Source organism: Sceloporus undulatus, chromosome 4 (assembly GCF_019175285.1).
Source record: "Sceloporus undulatus isolate JIND9_A2432 ecotype Alabama chromosome 4, SceUnd_v1.1, whole genome shotgun sequence".
In the NCBI taxonomy this organism is placed as follows: Eukaryota; Metazoa; Chordata; class Lepidosauria; order Squamata; family Phrynosomatidae; genus Sceloporus; species Sceloporus undulatus.
Genome location: NC_056525.1, coordinates 105,617,719 through 105,638,112, shown reverse-complemented (window position 1 = coordinate 105,638,112; position 20,394 = coordinate 105,617,719). Strand labels below are relative to the sequence as shown.

At 39.2% G+C, this 20,394-nt stretch overlaps 1 protein-coding gene across 3 annotated transcripts in view; it reads left to right on the top strand.

Moving 5' to 3' along the window:
* Window positions 1-20,394, top strand: part of TGFBR3 (transforming growth factor beta receptor 3) — a 172,230-nt gene that overhangs the window by 26,083 nt on the left and 125,753 nt on the right. For all 3 annotated transcript variants that reach the window (XM_042463506.1, XM_042463505.1, XM_042463507.1), the window contains exon 2: window positions 1,240-1,417. In XM_042463506.1, coding sequence (XP_042319440.1) covers window positions 1,357-1,417 — 61 coding nt within the window. In that variant the 5' untranslated portion in view covers window positions 1,240-1,356. The remainder of the gene's footprint in view (window positions 1-1,239; window positions 1,418-20,394) is intronic.

Here is a 20,394-nt window from a genome sequence, read left to right as displayed (position 1 = left end):
GGGGGATGGCTTGCCCAAAAGTTGTTATTTCTGGATTTAACCTTTCCATATGCAGAGAGATCTGTGTGTGTGTATGTAAATTTGGCCCTCCAGACGGTTTGGCCTGCAAATCTCATCAATTCCACCCAGCCTGGCAAATGGTAAGGGATTGTGGAAGTTGTCATCCAGATCACATGGAGTATATGGAGGACTGTACAGGGCAAAGTTTTGAACATGAAACATTTCTACTAGCATCACCTAGTCTAGCATCCTGTTTATGGCAGTGATCAGCCTCTGGGCACATGAAGGTCCTTCTTGTTCTTGCCTTGCCCTGGCAGAATCTTTGTTTCTAGTGCCTACATTACTGCAGGGAATGGTGAATGAAAACTGAATTCATTTTCACAAATGATGAAGAAGTCATGATTTTAATTGTTAGATGCAAATGCTGTTAACAAGTTGAATAACAATTCATATTTAACATTTAATCGGGGAAGGAGTAATTGGGGGTTGGGGATGTTTATCATAATTTCAATTGGTTTCTTTAAAATGTAAAATTAATAATCTTCTAACACGTCTTTCCACATTGTAATGGCTCCCTTTTGACCGGAAATATAGATCATCTTGAGGCTGTGTCTGCACAGAGGAAAAGAGACATTCCTGCTCTGTTCCCACATTGATCTGTTTAGATGTTGCACAGAGCCAAAACAGGCAAAACATGGGTCCAATTCGCACTCCAGGGTGATTCTCCAGATTAAAAAAAAATCCCATTTGACCCAAATCAGGCCAGAAACTGGTGAATCCCCTGAGCATATGAACTGTGCACCAGTGCGGGGGATGGCAGATGGAAGAGGTCAGAAGGACCTGGGGGAGTATGCTGCTGTTTCTTTGCCTGTTATGGGTGCCAGTTGTGCAGATAGCTCTTTCACCCTGCAGATCAAGGAGCCCCAACAGGAAGCTGGGTTTCTCATCATTGTGGACATGGCCATATTCTCTTGTGTCCTTTGAACCTTTTAGACTTCTAGTGCCATTATAGACAATGAGTAAAATTGGCTGTACTGTTGAAATTAGTCCATGAACTTTTTCACAGCGTGTTCCATAAGGAGGACATAGCTCAAAGTATGCTTGAAGCAATAGCAGTTTCCTATTAGAAAGATGACACCATTGAATACAGTCCTTTCTTTGGCATTGTGTAAAAAGAGAGTCAAAAACAATATTTTAAATACATGTTTTTAAAGTAATCTTTTTTCCCCCTTTTCACAGGTGGAAGACTGCAATTCTGAAAAAACTCCACAGAGATTGTTTTTTTTCTTCCCAAGAACATCTGTCAACAGAAAGATCTGCAAAGGAAGTCCATTTGAGAAACCCTGGTGTGGAAAAATGACTTCAAGTTGTGTAATCCCAGTGTTTGCTTTAATAGTTGGTTGTTTAGCATCTGCAGGTAAGTGGTGTTAACTTAATCTGAGTTTTATAGTAATTTTTGTTGTGAGCACTTAGAATTAAGCAGGCTTCTTCTGACCAATGTGAGACATTTATGTCAACTGCATTTCACATCTGTTAAATACAAGTGCATTATGTACAAATGTAAAGTTCCTAGTATTACCGTGTAATAGGAAATAACATTAGGAACATTATAATAATTTACAACTGGGGTGGAGAAAATGTGGTCTGTAGGTCACATGTCTGTAGGTCATAAACCCTATTGTTGTGTTTTTAGAAGCACTTCCGCAAGGCTCCTACACCCAGTTTTGGGGGGCTGGGAGGAAATTTCAGATGAAAATTGCCAAATTTTAGGAGTTGTCATCCAAAATAAATAAATAAATAAATAAAGTTTCTAAATTCTGGGAGTGGTTAGCTCTTCACATTAGTTCCAACTCTATCCAGTCATTTTAATCTAATAGTTATACAAGTACATATTGCCTTTTTGTTAAAGCAAAGATAATTTTAGAAAACATGTGTTTGTATCCTAAGTGTGTTTATTTGAAGTTCAGGGATGGTTTCTCTCTACTACGTACAAGGCCCATGCATGGGTGGTGGTCCAATATGACAAAAATTACTTTTTGGGGGTTACAACTCCTGCAGACAAGTTGGCTGTAGGAATTTGGAAGCTGTAGTCCAAAAAGGTAACTTACCATCTCTGATGGAAGAAGGAAGAGGATACTTTACCAGTGCTTATAAGTATGCTAAGGTTGGTCTGGAGAGCACCACAAACATAAAATGGTGCCTAATTTGTATGTATATCATGTTCATGCAGACTTGTTTTCTATATGGGCTATAGTAACCTTGTAAGGTATTCTGTTGGGTCCCACTGAGAGCTCTAGCTGTCCAATAGAGCAAGCAACATTCTTGTCCTTCTAGTGCACAGGTCACCTCCAGTAACAGACCATGAACTTGTAAAAGAAACATAACAGACTTACAGTTTGGCAGACAGAATAATAATCTCTTAGAAGACCTACAAGAACTTGATGAGCCAACCACATGTGGTGATCATCCAGTAGCCCAAGGAAGGGAGAAGCCCCATAACTGTCAGGGACAATGAGACCCCAGGGTGAGTGGAGTGATAGGGATCTTTTCTGTAGTGACCCCATATCTTTGAAACCAGCCTCTAAAAGATGTTCCCCTGGTTTCATACATTTCAGTTGGCATTTTAATAAGAATATTATGAGCTGGGCTTTAAATGGTTAGATTCTTTGTTTTTCTGGTTCTTTGTGTCTTAGATCTTGCTTTATGGTTTTAATTATCTTTGGTAAGTCAACTCACAGGGTGTGTATCTGGGAAAGCTTTGCCTTGGAAGGTGATATAAAACTGCCAGCAATAAAATAAACAAGAAGATTGCAGGGAAATCTGTGGATCAGAGTCAAGCCTCAGAATTAAAAATTGAAAAAGAAAGGGGGTTTTAAGGGGCTGAGAAAGGATGTTACATGCTTGTATTAGGCCTTAGAAGAACATAGTCTAAGCCAGGGTTGGCAGTGTTTGACCTGCAAGCTGCTTGTGGCCCCCGGGACCCTTGGGGATAAAAATTTTATTTCAAAATAATTTTAAAAGATTTTAAAAATTGGCTCCAAAATGCACTTTATGGATTGTAGAGGGCATTATTACTACATTTGGAGGCCAAAAAATGCCCTCTAGTGGCGTGGGGGACATTTTTACAATTTAAATTTAAACCCAAGAAAAGCCTTTTTTGGAAATAGGAATTGAACAGGAGACATTTTCCATTCACTTTCTGTTATTTAAAAAGACCTCTCATGGGCCTAAAATGGTCCAGTGATGTCCGAAACCATGGCAAAAATGCCCCCACAGCCCTAGAGGGCATCTTGGGCAAAAAACTGGTTATTTCTATGTGTTCATATATGAGTGGGTATGGTGGGGGGCTGTGGCCCTTCAAGGTCTCCTGGGGAACTAATGTGGATTCCTGCCCTTCTGCAGTTGTTCTTGGACTAAGCAAATGAGTGGAAGATTAAAGCCTTTGGAGCAAATATACATAGGATCCTGCAGATCTATGTCTCTTGCAAGCTCTTTCTTGTCTACTGAGACTTTGAAGCTGCTGGCTGCATATTGTTCAGATGAAGACGTCCCAGTTCTCAGAAATTTACAGAACTTTTAGTCTTCAGTTTGTACACTGAGAGCATCAGAGGAATGCAACATAAACTGAAGTGGCACCATGACCTTTATGTATTTCTTTTTATTTGGAATATTTTTTATTTGTGGGATGCAGGAGAAGAGGAGAGACAAGTTGAGGAAAAACAGACAGAAAGATTAGGAAAGTGGGAGGAGGAGAGAGAAGGGGAAAAATTAGAGGAACACGAAATGTAATTAAAGTAAAATAATACGAAGACCTATATTGCAAAGTGGAGTTAAAGAGGGATCTGATTAAAATGCAGAGCTGCCTTGAATTCTATTTTGGGAGAAAGGTGGAATATAACTCTAATAAATAAATATATAAATAAATATTACTTTTTTGGACTATTTTGGACAATTTCCAGCCTGTTCTCTCTGCCAAGCCCTGACAGTAGAAAGCCCTTGACCTGGTACACATGTTTCTAGGACTTCATCTGACATTAGCGGGGTGATTTTTTTTTTCCAGTACTGTCTGCCTCACATATTTGTGGTAGTTGTGGCAACCCCCTTCCGCAAAAGTGAATATAAATAAATATAAATAAAAATCAGGAATGTTATTATTATTATTATTATTATTATTTACCTGATCTTTAGAAATCTCTAGGTTTCCCAGTGCAACTGAGAATGTATTACCGGTAATTAAATCTGCAAAAGGGAAACCAGAGAATTGGGGTGTATGTGTGCAATATATACTGGAAAATTAAAATGCGATTGTGAATTATTTCGGACAGCTGGAAGATTCATCATGTAAAATCAAAATTTCTAACATTGTTAAACAATGGGCACTTTTTCCTCATGAAGTCTCTCTTTTCCATAAAGAATGCCTTCCATATATAAATTAACAGAAAGGTGTTTTTTTTCCCTTGGAAATTTGTTTTCAAGACTCAGGTTGCTCTTCTTTTTGTGAAGTAGCTGTTAAAACATTTTGTATTGCTCCATACTATAATTAGCCAATCTAAAAGACTGTGACACCAGAGCTTGGAAAAGTTACCCTTTTGATAACTCCCAGAATTCCCAGACAGTAGACTGGGTGTTATGGAAATTGTAGCAAAAATGTAACTTTTCCAAGTGTTGTTTTCCACCAACTTCACATTGATTTGCTGACCGATGGTATGCTGAGGACAGTTCTGTAGCCTGGAAATGGTAGTAAATGGCTTAAGTTCTTCTTCTGGCGCAAAAACCCAAAGGCCAGGAATGGTCATTACAGAAGAAGCCAAGAGGTGATGTAGTGGGCAGACTGGATACAGGATGGATGATTTGTTTAAATCTGTGATGTCCTCATTGTGGAAATGATGACCAGTTGCATTGGAAGACATGTCTGAGCAATAAAGCTGGCCTTTTTTCTCTCTTTTTGCTTCTTCTGCTTTTTCTTCATCATCCGTTACATGGAAAATAGTACTTTTTCAAGAATGTGTCTAAACCTTCTGGGACTTTCTCCAGGACTGGATTTCACAAAAGGCATGCAGCCAGTCCTAACTTTGATTTTTTAACACTGCACCATGTGTTAATGTTGTAATGGTCATATTTTGTGACAAATAAATATGTAAAAATAGGATAAGTGTGTCTGATGGTGTAGTATGATGAGATGGAAAACAAGCTATTGATTAATAACAGCAATGCTTAGCATTAGAACTTGAAAAGGAAATTAGAACTAAATTAGAGCTAACTAATTTAATTAGGAAACTAATTAATTGAAAGATATTACTGGTAGTTATCTTTCCAAGGCAAATGAGTATTTGGTCACTGTCATAGTAATAATATGAAAAATATATTATTTACTTTCCTATTTCTTGAAAATACGAATTATTGCCCTGTCTACCTTTGGTGTTTCTTCAGCACTCACAACAAAGCACGAGACAGTAACATGTGCTAGCATTTAAACCAGCTAATATTTTTCCTCCATCATTTAGTGGGGCACACCCATGTAACTATAAAAGCAATTCAACGTTATAGTTATAAGGCAAAAGGAATGAAATTATGCCTCATATATTTATATTCATAATGAAGTTTAGTTGCAACAATTGCAAGCAGGGCCCCTATTGCAACTTCTCACCACACTGCAGATTGCTGGCAGAAGAGGGCTGGAAATGTCATTCTACAGTACCCTGCTCACCAGCAGAACAGGCTTTGGTTGCTTAGAGTAGCTGCTGGCTGTTAAGAAGAGTTTGGAGAGTTGAGTCAGGAGACAATATGTAATTGCGCATTTGATCTCGGCCATAATCTTTTGTCTTGTTTTTAAATCCCAGTATAGTTACTGAAGCCAGCATGGCATAATGGTCTGAGTGCTGAATGGAGACCAGGGTTTGATTCCCAGCTCAGCCATAAAACCCAAAGGAAGACCTTGGGCAAGTCAGCCTCAGGGAAAGACAATGGCAAACCTCCTCTGAACTAATCTTGCCAAGAAAGTCCCATGATAGGTTTGCCTTTGAGTCACCATAAGTTTGAAACTAGTTGAAGGCACACAACAACAAACAACAGTATGAAAAAATGTGGCAAGTTTTCCCTTTTCTATAAACCTAACCTGGCCAATCAGAAGACTTTGCACTACCAATGACATGGGTTAATCTTGCACATCCTTATACTTACACAATGCTTTATGGAGCTCGGAGATTACAGCCAATGGAGGCTTTTTTCTCTCTGATCTTTAACCACTATGAATTTAAAAGAAAAAATCTGGATACAGGCAGGGGAATTTAAGCGCTGTATGGTCTTGATCTAGATTGAAGTTCCATAACCCTGCTGAAAGAGTTAAAGGTGCATGTTACACATTTAAGATAGTGTCTAGTTCAGGGATGGGAATAATTTAGCTTTCCAAGTGTTGAAATAGAACTTACAGCTTTTCTTACATTGGCAGTCATGGTAAGGATGGATGGGAGTTCCACTCCAACAAAATCTCGAGGGCTGCATGATTCCCATCTCTGCTCTAGTTTAACCCCAGTCATCGTGAGAAGCTTACTTAGTTTGCATACCCGCCAACGTTTTACAGATGAAAACCGAGACAAGTGGGGCAAAGCAATGTCAGAGTGAGGTCAAAATGTCAAAAGTTGTTAATCAGGATGTACGTGCAAGCTAAAAGAGACAGCAGCAACTTGCTTTTGCTTGTGGCTCTTGGGAAGAACAAGATACCACTCCCTCTTCTCCTCTCCCCCTGCTGAATTAGTTGAGTGCAAACTGCTTTTGCACTTTAAACTTAGTTTGCAGCAATTGAATTGAGCTATGGACAAAAGGGAAACTGGGAGGAGAGAGAAACACGGACATTTTAAAAATCACTGGAAAAGTGGGATGGTAGAGGATGATAGAAGATTTGGGACTGTTCCTACCAAATGAGGATAGTTGGAGGGTTTGAATTTGCCTAGTGCTTACAATATTCCTGGCTGATGTCCTAGATTTTATTAGTATCTCCTCAAGTCAAAATATATGCCTCCACACTCGCATCTCTTAATACATAATACTGAATAATAACTGTTTGAATGTTCATACCAGTGAAGTGTTATATCCCTTCCTTCCACTGTTAACATGTCCCCATGGGTAGGCTTTTGTTTTTAGTTTTGTGCTGGGCATGTTATGACAGCTGTTACTGAAGGGTTCCCTCTGGAATAGATCGTCATGATTTTGTTTTATTTATCTGTTTTCTTTTGCATCTCCTTTGTTACTTAATCCTGATAAGTGTAGCGTGTTGTGTATCAGCTCTGACTCATGCAGCACCATGGTGATGATTGGCATGGAAATGGAACAATGAAAAAACAAACAGTTCATGTACTGCTATGCATTCCCCCCTTCCTTTTAATAGGAAAATCCTCATAGGCCTTCTACAGCTGATTTGAAAAATAAATTTAGAAATCCAGATAACAGAAATCCCTTGAGCTGCATGGTGAACTATATCTTGGGAATGGAATAAAAACAGAAATGTACACTGACTTGGGTGGTTTCCCCCCCTTGCTGGTTATCCTCCAGTTTCATTAAAGCCATGAATTATATTTTATGGTTTCCTCCACAATATTTGGTCAGACTTTGTTGGGAGGTGCAAGACAGGTGTGAACATACTTCCTTTCCTGAGAGCAGGAGTCAGAACATGTGGACAAAATTTGATTTAAGCTGCATACTAAATTTCTACAACTTCCTTAAAGGTTTTAAGAAAACAGCAATGCTTTAAATTTTATGGGAAATCAAAATGTTTTGAAGCTAGAAGTATATGTTGGGCTTAAAAATAACTGGAAGGAAACATGGAAGGAGAGAGCACATAGGAAAGGTGGTAAATGAATACTTACTGTAGTTCAAATTGTACCATTCGAATGTAAACTTTATCAAATAGACAGATGGAAAATCTTCTCCATGGGCTTGTGCATTTGGTCCTGGCTGCTTGAAAAGTAGCTCAATAAAAAGCTGGAAAAAAGTTAAGACTGGAAGAAAGTTGAAGGTCATCAAACCTCATCCCAGATTCCTGTGGCTAATCCAGATCTTGGAAAAGTTAGACGTTGGAATATAGCCAGTGCCATGCTGACTGGAGAATTTTCTGATGTGTTATCAAATGTAACTTTTCCAGGCTCAAAACATTTTGGCAGTCTATATCCAAATATTATTTTGTATTCCAATTTTCTAATATATGTATACATTAACATCTACAGCAGTTCCAAAGGCAACTCAAAAATTGTTGTGTCCTCTTACGAGTACCAAAACCTAACAGACTTCCAGATATTTACTGAGTATATGCTTGCTAAAATATCTTTTAGAGCAATCTGAAATTTTGAAGACAATTGCTGCTGTGATTCTATATTACAGCAGTGGGATAGTGTTGCAGATGCTCTTCTGAGTAACTGGACATCACTGTCTCAAATGTCTTTTCTAAAATGTAACACTGTATAGGTCTTTCCCCCTCTTCTTCTTTTGGTAAGAAATTCACTTTGAGTACAGTATTCTGAAACTCAGCCAAATAAATATGTGAAGTGGCTGAGAGGCATCTCTTTCCCATTTGTTTTCATGCCCCAGTATAGATAGAGAATGACTTTCTAAAGTGAAAAGTGTCCTCCCTCGACAGAAATTATCCATAAATAATGGTGTGGAGAAGGAACTTCAGTAGTTAAAGGGAAATAACCACTTTGAGAGAGAATAGGTGGCATACTCCCTCTGCATATTCTCTCTCTCCTTCCTTATATTCATTCTCATATATATTATGAACATACAAAATGGACATGTTTTGTTTTTGTTCTACTGAAATTCTGGTTAATTATTTCTGTTGCGGTGTATCTTCAATTTGTTTCCGACTTAGTGGGTTTTCTTGGTAAGATTTGTTCAGGGGGGTTTGCCTTTCTGCGAGGCTGAGAGAGTGTGACTTGTCTAAGTTCACCCAGTGGGTTTCCATGATTAAGTGAGGATTTGAATCCTGGTCTTCAGAGTCGTAGTCCAATGCTCAAACCATAACACCATGCTGGCTCTGATCCTGCAAGACCCGGCCTATGTTTATACAGTCCTTCATTTCCCTGCTTCCCAACTCCAACTCCTTGACTTGCCCAAGGTCCCCTGGTGTATGCTTGTTTAATGGGTTTCCCCATTCTAAGAAAGCTCTTGTATTCTTCCAGAGTTTGCCTGTGGCTTTAGTTCACTATGCCTTTATTAATACAATGGAAAATAAATCAGAAGTTTCACTGAGTAAACATTGAAATAGGACATTTAATGAAGTCTGACTTTAGATGATGCTAGAGAAATTCCTGGAAACACCAAACTGAGGTTGCCCAAGCCTTGAGCTGTACAATTTTGTACTCCAGTTGAACTTCCACAGGGGAAAATGCTCTTGGACTGCAGCACTGGAGTTCGTCAGAAATGCTTATTCAGTGTATATAATAGTGAAATGATACCTGTTCATCTTGCTGTCCAAACTGCTGAGCCAAAAAGATGTTCTTTACCACATATTTTGAACCACATTCTATTTCCCTTTTGCTCCTTTTATTCAGTTCCTCTTCTTGATGTATGGTTTTGTGCTCCCCAAAAAATGTTTGGTGTGGTTTCCATGAATACTACTAAGATTTGAGCAGGAAGAGACTTCCATTGATGTTGTGGGTTATAAAACTCCTCAACCGAGGGAGAGTTTAAAATTAAACCTATAAACAGAGTACGACTGATTCCCTATGCTGCTTAATTCTGCTTCCAGATTGTAATCTCTTTATGCAGGCATCAGTGGAATGACAGCACTGAGGTAGTACTTATCTGGATTCTAATGTTGTTGTTGTTGTTGTTGTTGTTGTTGTGTCATCAAGTTGTTTCTGACTTATGATAGGCAAGCCTATCATGGGGTTTCCTTGGCATGATTTGTTTACAGGAGGTTTGCCATTATCTTCCCTTGAGGCTGAGAGCATGTGACTTGCCCACCGTCACCTAGTGGGTTTCATGGCAAAACTGAGACTCGAGCCCTAGACTCCAGAGTCATAGTCCAACACTGAAACCACTATGCCTTAGTCTTCTTAAAACAGAATGTTCAGCCTCTCTGGCCCTGGGATCAAATGTCACCCCCTGGAATCTGTTGCAGCTGTAGACAAGTACATAGGGACCACCAAACGCAGTGTTCAAACACAAATCAAGGAACATGAGAGACACTGCAGATTGGATCAGCCAGAAAAATCAGCAGTAGCAGAACATGTTATAAACCATCCTGGGCATAAAGTGCTGTTTGAAAACACTGAAATTCTGGACCATGCCAACAACTATCAGGTCAGAATGCACAGGGGAGCCATTGAAATCCACAAACACCTGGACAACTTCAAAAGGAAAGAAGAAACCCTTAAAGATAGCAAAGCTTGGCTCCCAGTCCTGAAAAACACTAAAATCAAGACCCAGCAAATGCAAATGAAAACCACCCAGGGTCAGAAGTTTTCCCAGCGGACAATGGATCTCTAATTAAACAGACACAAATCCTCTTTGCATATCCTCCCACCCTGAGGCCTTGCCATTCAACAACAGAACAATACATAGATTAACATGGAAATCACTCTCCCCAACCACGGTCACACAGTGTGTGTGTGTGTGTGTGTGTGTGTGTGTGTATACACACTCACACTCCACTCTCTCCCATGCCAGCATTATCTGACGATGCCAAGCCTGAAAATCCCACAAAAAACTATGGCTGCCGGCTATGAAAGCCTTCAGCTTCACAAAGCCACAGACTTTGTTGCCTCTTTAGCATAAAAGTATAACAAAAGTCTGGAAACCTGCACTGTATTTGTAAAATATACATTTATAAGGTATCATTGGTCAAATAATGTGATTTCTCCAGTGTTGGTTCAGCATAACTCTAATTGACCTTAGGCCATCAGATGTAGTTGGAATAAACTCCCAATAGTTGCTGGCCCATGGTGTGCTGGTTGGAGATGATGGAATTGTTGTCCACCAATATGTGGGAGGCTGGGATTGCAAATTGGGACATACCAAGGCGAACACGTTGCTTCCATCCAGTTATACAAGTGAACATAGTTTAATCTTGAAATAAGTTCTGAATCCACATTTGAAGAAATGTATAACATTTATAGTTCCTGAAAGAAGAATCACAAATACCTGCATGTGCTTTTTTTTTAAAGGAAGAACCCTTGGTGCCTATGTGTTTTGAGACTTTTAAATGCATAAATCAGAACTGCAAGCAGTGTTAACAATATTGGCACATACAGATACATTCCAGTGGAAAAGTTTGTCATATGCAAGAACTGTGGGAGTTCAGTCACATTTTTTTAATGAGCACATCAGGACAGCAATTGTTTTTCCAACAGCAGATGCATTTCTAACCAAGACACTTGGGGTTATAGTTTTTACACTACTTCATGTGCAACTTAATTCCTCTTGCAGCCATCCAGCTGCTTGATAGGTGTGTGAATTCCCCACACAATAGTCAATGTTTTACAAGCTGTCAGTTATTTGGTTATATATAGGCAACAAGTTAGCCTCTTAAGTATTCATCTCTCATGTTGTTTGTTGGTTGCTTTCTAAATCGAAGATTCCATTTTTTTTGGTTGTAATACTCTCTCAAGAGTTTATAGCTGTGAAAAAGTATTTGTGCTGAAACAAGAGGGAGAAACCCCTATCTCCAATTTTTATTAGAGTGTAGTAAATATGAGGGTTGCCAGAAACTCCACCTCAGTCACTCTGCCTTGTGATAATAGTTATTTATTCAGAAAGTTGATGGAAATGACAAATAGGGACATAATTATCTGTCATCTATGACAGGTTCCATTTTGCCAGAAATCAGAAGTGGAATATGTGAAATAAATAAAAGAGGACCTCTGACCATGCACAAAGCAACTTGCCCACAAAACTTATTCCTGGTTTAAGGAATAGTTTAAGTTTTAGACAGGTATGAGATGGTAATTCTTTTATTAGGTCAATCCAATCTGATGTGTGAATCCATTATTATTCTTGTTGTGTGCCTTCAAGTCATTTCTGACTTATGGTAACCCTAAGGAGAATCTATCACAGGGTTTTCTTGGCACAATTTCTTCAGCGGGGGCTTTACCCTTGCCTTCTTCTGAAGCTGAGAGAGTATGACTTCCCCAAGGTCACCCAGTGGGTTTGTGTGGCCAAGCAGGAATTCAAACCCTAGCCTCACAGTGTCATAGTCCAATAATTAAAATACTACATCATATGTATATTTAATGTGGGGGGAAACTTTCATTTAATCTAATGCATCTGAATTATACTGAAGTCATTATGGGTTCTTGAAATGGGAAAATAAATCAAGTTGAAGACACTGAACACATTGACACTGGAAGAACTGTTCCTTTAACCAAGGGATTGGAACATGTACCCCTCCAGATGTTTGTGGAATACAACTCCCAGCAGCCAATAATGAAGTGTAATGGGAGTTGCAATCCAGCAACATGGGGACATGTTCTTTTTTCCTGCTTTAAATCAATCTTCAAGTGAAGAACTGAGTACTAACTTAGCTTCTTTTCTGCCAACACAGAAGACTTTACACATGAAACAAGAAGTATTTTATAATTTTATGGTTAGGAGCTGAAGTACCGTTAGACAGTGGACCCTTCCTTACCGTTTTACTGATCTTTTAACCTGCCAGTGATTTGCCAGCCAACTGCATTTTGATGTTGAACGGGAAAATGCCTTAAGTTTTTGGATGCACTGCATGGCAATGTGAGTAAGTGAAAAGTAAATGGCTACCATTAGAAACAGAATGTTGGACAAGATAGAGCTTGGCCTGTTCCATGAGGCAGTTCTCACATTCTGGCATAATGCATATACTGTCATTTTTACTAAGTTCTGTTTACATGCGACCTGACCTTCTATTTTAATAGGCAAAAGAGAGAAGAGCACACTAAACCTGGGGTTATACATTTTGTAAGATGTTATCTGATTCTTTTAGTGGACACTCGTTCCAAGTGAAATAGTTTATACAGACTTTTAAAACTTGTTTGGCAGATAACAAAGCTGAAATGTATTTCATTTGTGTAAGAACTTCCTGTACAGCTTAGTTTTCATGTTGTCTGGGTCATCCATCTACCCCTGAACAAATGTCATTGTTAGGAGAGAATAGGTCATTTGAGTATTTGCAGGTTGAGTCTCCCTTATCTGGAATTTCAAAACCCAGATCCAAAATTGTCCACAGAGGTGGTTGAGACAGTGACACATTTCCTTTCTAATGGTTCAATATGCACAAGCTTTGTTTAATTTATTAAAAAAGTATTATATATTAAAGTACCTTCAGGCTCTCTGTATAAGGTGGATGCAAAAGATATAAGTTTTAGTAGGATTTAAATTTTGGGCCATTGTTGAGTTAGTCTTTTGGAAGATTTATGCTTGTGCTAAAGTGTTCTAAAAAGAAAGATGATTCTTCTAGAGTTTTCGTCATTGTATTTAAATCTCCTACTTTAAAAACAAATGGTGCCTATATTTTGGAGTGATGATATGACTGGAAATAGCCCCATGTCAATTTATTTGGGGGTTTTCACACTACACAATTATAGCACTATGATTCTAGTTTAGCTGTCTTGGCTGCATCCTGTGTAATCCTGGGGTTTATAGTTTGCAGAAGAACTAGAGCTTGCTGGCAGATAATTCTTAATGTTCTCCCCTTCCAAGTCAGTTGTGACCATGTCAGTTAAAGTGTAATCAGAGTACTATAGTTGTGCAGTGAGAAATAGACTTTTGCTGAAGTCCTATTCCTATTCTTAGCCTTATCGTTATCATGGATAGTCATCTGCAATGAATTGACTCTCCCCTGTCCCGAAACTCAGATATATATGCATCAAAGAAATTAATGGATACAGTACTGTACTTACTAACTCTGTAGCCAAGCATGAAATGAATTTTCCTTTAGAAGAATGGACATTCAAAACATTCAATACATTCTCTGTTCCTCTCTCATGATGGCATGCAAAATTTCCTAATCCAGGTTGTGCTCAGTAGTCCAGAAGTTCCCTTAGCTGGACCACTCATAACAAAAGTTATCTTCTCTTTTTGTTGTGGCTATGCACTTTCAAGTTGTTTCTGACTTATGGCGAACTTTAAGGCAAACTTATCATAGAGTTTTCTTGGCATGTTTCTTCAGAGGGGTTTTGCCATGACCATCCTCTGAAAATCTCTTTCCTTCAGCATTTGCACAGTTCTCCTTCATTTGGACCTTACATTCACCTCCTATTAGCACATCCCTGGCTTTTTATCTCTGCTGTGCGAGGAGTTCCACTTTCAGACTTCTTGTTCCTTTGCTAATGAGTTGGTTCTGTTGGCCAGTAACTGCAGACTGGGCTGTCATGAAATAATAATGATGATAACCATGTTTATGTTTTCAGTGTTCTCCATCAAATGAACTTTAGCACTGCTGGACTCTCTACCATCTTTTCAGCTGTCAAGTCCAGTTTGCCCTCTGTTAAGTTCAGTTGTATTTCTGTATTTTCAGAGGGACTTTGAACTGGTTTGTTTTCTGGAGAAACTTTATCTAAGTTATGGTTAATTTTAAGAAAGGCACCCTTTATTACATGGCTAATTCATTACGGCTGGAATTCACTTAAGGACATACACATATGTGAGTCATGTTAAGCCTGTTGTGCCAGAAAGTCAGCATTGTGCAAGAAAGATATTGTATTGATAGCAGAAGAGTTGTGCAGACACCGTGTTCATCTGTGCCTTGTCTTTCCGTTGTGGTTGTGCATCCTATACTTTGCATTATGGTTGTGCATCTTCTGATTTGTGTTGCAGTTGTGCATTGTGGATGTACATCCTGTACTTTCCATTGTGGTATTGCCATTGTGGTATTGCATTATGCATTGCACAGTGACACCCAGTCATTGATGTGTTGTGTGATGTTGCTATTCTCCATCTCTACATGTGGGGATTTATGCTAATGGATATTAGATTGAGGATAACTGTACGTTTTTTTTCCCCTCTTCAGCAGTAGCTCGTACAGTGCCAGTTATATTCTGTTATTAATGTAAAACATTCAGAGTCCAGGAAAGAATGGCTACTAAATGACATGATAAATGGCAGCAGCACACTACCTATTAACATTATCTCTTAGCCGTAAGATAACACAGAAACTAAAAAAACTACTACACTGTAGGTCATTTTTCAGACCTTGAACAGAATAATATTCTACAATTTAAAGTAACATTTATTATGCCCTTTCCATATTCCAAAACGCAGCACCTTTTATAATTTAGTATTGTGGTGTTTCCTCTATGCTGAAACCTTGTCATGACCATTTCCATTTCCATTCATCCTTTTCTCTTTACAAGTTCTAAACTGTATCTGCAGTGAAAAGCCTCCAAGTAAGTCAACACATGAACACCAGACCAAGGCTTGGTTTTTATTGATATGATTCAAAAGAAAAGAATTGTAATGAAAGGTTTCTGAGTACTGCACCATTTAATGATGTTATTAAATCTTTTTGCATGTTGGAAAACCATAACCAGCTACTCTGTTTCTTATTTTTGTCCATTTGAAATATTGTAGATAAACATTGACCAAGAAGAAATTTAGTCCTGCCTAGATGTGACGCGCTTTGCATGAAGATTCACAGGAGTTCAATGGAGTGAATCAGCTAGACCAGGGGTAGGCAACCTTTTTGAGCCGGGGACTGGGTTGCTGTCAACTCAGACAACTGGGGGGCTGAAGCCAATAAATAAATAAATAAATATTTTTTTTAAAAAAAAAAAATTAAATAAATAAATAAACCGGGACAAAAGTAGGACAACATTTTCAAATGGTGGAGACTTTTTTTTAAAAAAAAGTGGAGGACACACAAAAAAATTTGCTGATTTTTAAAAAAATGTTAATATAAATGTAATGTTTCTGAGGCATCTATAGACAATTGCCCCCCCTTGCCCCTGCGTGCGAGAGGCCAAAGGCCCCGGCGGCAATCAGCGGCAGGACCGGGCTGGGGCCGGTCTCAAGGCCTCGACGGGCCACATCCGGCCCGTATCTGGCCCGTGGGCCACAGGTTGCCTACCCCTGAGCTAGACAAACACAATCTTTGCAATCACTTTTGTTAAAAATTCTCAGGAGTTTGTAACCTGGGATTCAAGGTCTGACAAGATAACACTGTTTGGCTATATATCACCTGAGAGATCACAAGTTTTGTGAGGGTCCCTTCCCACATCCCACACATAATTTCTCAGATGCAAACTGGGACATGTGTGGCCAAGCAACATCAAAGTGTGGTCAAGATGGCAAAAGTTATTAATGAGGCAGAGCATGCAATCTGTGAGAGTTTGCAGTGATTTACTTTTGCCCAAGCCTACTGGGAAGGACAAGCTTATGCCCACTCCTTTCCTTGCTAATGAGTTTATTGAGTGAGAACTACTTCTACAGTTTCAACTCAGTTTACAGTAACTGAAGTAAACTGAGGACAAAAGGGGAAAGTGGAAAGAGGAGAGAGAAACTGGGACATTCTAAAGGCAACTGAAAAAGGAGGACAAAGGAGTCAATTGGGACTGCCCCTTTCAAATCAGTACAAGTTGGAGGACATGCCTTTGTAATTTCTCAATTTTTAAAACTGTTTGTCACACTCAATACAGAAAGGGAAAATTTTCATCCTTCAGAATTACTGACCCCAAGCTATAAAGCATTATCATCATGGAGAATGAGCATGGACTCAGGTAGCTGGTGTTTGGGGACTGGGTTGGAAACACACTCCACCAGCCTTGTCCTTTGTGTGCCTGTTTTTATCAAGTGCAGAAGAAGATGCTTTCCTGTTAAAGATAGCACTGCCAAACCAGTTTTATTTTGCACATGGAAATGAGAAGCACCCACCATCATTCTTCACCTCACACAGCAAAATATTTTGGCTAAGGTCTGCCAAGATCTGAGGTTCTGAAATTTAAGGACGTCCAGTTTGTGACTACAAAACACAACAGACCAAGGATGTCTGCCTGTATCTCTCTTTACCTTCTTCATCTGAGTTCCTTTTGGCAGGAGGAAAAGAGAGGAGAGAGTCTAATAATTAAGTGCATCAGTATAAACCTGCTTGTGGTTAATATTCATTCTCCTCCAATACTATCTGCTACTCAGGTGATACTCATTTATCATGGACCCGTCCTTACCAATTCTCTGCATAATGCCCTCAGGCTTAAGAGTACTGTGGACATCTCATTTTCCTTCCTCTCTGTGCATATCACACTGTGCTTGGACTGAAAGACAACACTTTCATTCAAACATAGGATGTCTCAGAGCTTCAACCCTAAACTCCGGTTTTGATTAGCCAAGAGGTTATAGGAAGATCACACGTGAGATCAAGAGCATAATTTTGGGCCAGCCCAAACATTTTGCTGCCTGAGGTAAAAGATAAAATGGCATCTCCGCCTTCTGTTCCATGTCTGGATTTTATTCCGTAGCTGATTTTTCCCTATCTCAAAGTACTTAATTATCAACTCCTTCATTGCTGTAGTTTAAACTGAGTGAAGTTACAGTTTGCATATTGAAATTGGCTGGGGGTGAAAGCAGGTCCAGTCCTGACCATCAGCCAACGTGAGGCAAATGCCTCAGGCAGCAGATGCAACATAAAACTCTTGGCTATTCCTTCTGAGGCTTCATCCACACTGCATAAATTATCCAGTTTGACACCACTTTAAATGCCATGTCTCAGTGCTATGGAATTCTAGGAACTGTACTTTGTTGTGGCACCAGAACGCTGTTGCCACAGCAAACTACAATTCCCAGAATCCCATAGCATTAAGTCATGGCCCTTAAAGTGGTGTCAAACGAGATTGTTTCTGTAGTGCAGATGCAGCTCCTCTCCCTTGGCCTTTCTTCATTGTTGGAGGCCACTGGTGTTTCATTTGACCTGTCCTGTTCCCCCAAACTCTTCAGTGACTCTTAGGATGTAGCCCCCCTGCAGAAATAAAATAATTTGTCACCACTTTAATTGTCATTACTTTACTGTCTCCCCTTGTCCTGTTTAGAGTTTATTTCTAGCAATGGAAGAGCAGTAAAGTGAGCCAATAAAAACTGGAACTTCATTGTGAAGTTAATCATTATCATTGTTTTGCCACTGTCACCTTCTCCCAATGTTAAATGTAACATAGCTATCTACCAGTATTGTTTTTTCTACTCACAGAACCCTGTTCATCATCCTGTTTTATGCCTGGCAATGTGTCTAACATTCATTTGCCAGTCTAACTGAATGTCAGATGAAATGGACTTTAAAAACAATTGGCCCTGTAATCTCTGAGATAATCTCGTGGAACTTTAATCTCAACATTGCAGTTAGAGCGCAGTCTTCTGAAATCAATTTGTTTTCCATGCAGAGGAAAAGCGATTACTTTGTGTTTGGTTTGGACACCTGTTTCCAATCATAATGAGTGAAAATGACACTTGGCTTTGTTAAGCTTGTGATGATTGTTAATGGCTCGCATGAGCTTTTGGAGGGGACTTTCTTTGTACAAGTTGTACATTTCATTGCTGTTGTAATAAAGTATTCTAAAAACTAGGGCCAGCATGCTGTGGTGGTTTGCGCTTTGGACTAGGGACTTTTTCAGATGGGCAAAAGAGACAGGAGCATAGCAGGATGCTCCTGTCAGTGTCGTCCCCCAAAATTTTCAGACGACATTGCATGATATTGCAATTATCCTATTATTATCCTGTGATTAAATAGGAGCTTTCCAGCCACTTTTCATCATAGGACACTGGGTGACCAAGGTATGAATCCTGGCTCAGCCATGGAAACCCACTGAGTGAGTTTGTCACACACTCTCAGTCTCAGAGGATGCCAAAGGCAAACCCCTTCTGAAGAACTTTGCCAAGAAACCCCTATGATAGGATCGCCTTAGGATCACCATATGTTGGAAACAACTTGAAGGCACACAACAACAACAACAACAAGATTCAAAACACTCCTTGTATATTATGTAGTATCCTCACAACAAAAACCCTGTAAGGTAGAGTTTAGTGTTATTTTCCTCCCATTTCTGAAGGAGAGTCAGCCCAAGTCAAAATCAGTGGATCATTTCTGTTGAAGTGTTAAAAAACTCCAGGTTGGTGGCTCACTAGGGGTGCATCTACATTGTAGAAATAATAAAGTTTGACATCACTTTAACTGCCATGGCTCCATCCTACAGAATCTTGGAATTTGTAGTTTTGTGAGGACTTTGGCAGAGAAGGCTAAAAACCTTGTAAAACTTCAAACCATATAGGATAGAGCTACATCATTTAAAGTGGTGTCAAACTGCATTATTTCTACAGTGTAAGTCTATGCTTGGGTAGCCAGATCCAGATGATCCCAGGGCCTGAGATTTCAGGGCCAAAACCTGAGATCCAATGATGTGCCCTTGTGGTGGCACAGGAGGCAGATAATGCCTGGTGATTCTATTAAGCATGAGGAATTAAGCATCAACCACAATGGCACAGAATAAGCCACTGAAATTCAAAAATCACATCAAGTCTAACATATGAAGAAAATTTATATCTACACAGTCTTCCAGTGCCCAGAGAGTCCTCTCTTTGTCCTAACGTGTGTTCAAGCCCTGAGATTTGGGGATGCTAGGGCTCACAGACCTGCCTCACAAAGCCCTAAGAGTTGTTTTGAAAAAGCTAGAAAGGCCATTGCTTTTCAGACTTAAAATGAGGATAATCCCTCTGTCTTTATCCATAACCTGATTTACTCTAAGGGCTCACCACAGTTGTAACTTGGTAGTAGATAGCTACAGTATAGGTATCAGCATGGGGTCATATATGATAGTGGATGCAACTACTTTAAAAAAATAAACAAAATTTTCTACATATTATGATGACATGATTTAGGAGTAGTCCAAGTTAGTGCACAGTATGGAGAGATGTAACCCTCATGGGTGTCTATGTTTATCTGTGCCAGTGAGAACAGATAAGGTGTAATTACTAAAGGGATTGTTTGAGTTTGAAAGTGATAAACTTGTGGTAAACAAAAATTCAGCAGGATTTGGCTTTTAAATCTAGTATGCCAGAGGTTGTGTGGGCAGGCCAAATAGAACAGAGACATTAGTGCAAAAGAGGGAGTCAGTAGGAAGTTATTAAAGTAGGGGAGGACATATCGTGGCCTTCCTGATGTTGATGGTTATAACACCCTTTATTTAACACCATAGTTTATGATGACTAGGGTTGGTGGGAATTACAGACCTCTAGATGTTGCTGGATTGCACAGTCCGAAACTAACCAGATAGGATGCACACTGAAGTTTAATGAAACTTTTTGGTATAAATAGAAAAGACCTTTTGGTATAAGTAGAAAATAGCTGAGTTGTCATGACAGGTAGATTTTTATGATTAAGTCTTCTCACTTTAAATTAGAAATATTTGATAAACTGTAGATCCATACTGTGACACCCAATGCAACAAAGTTGTT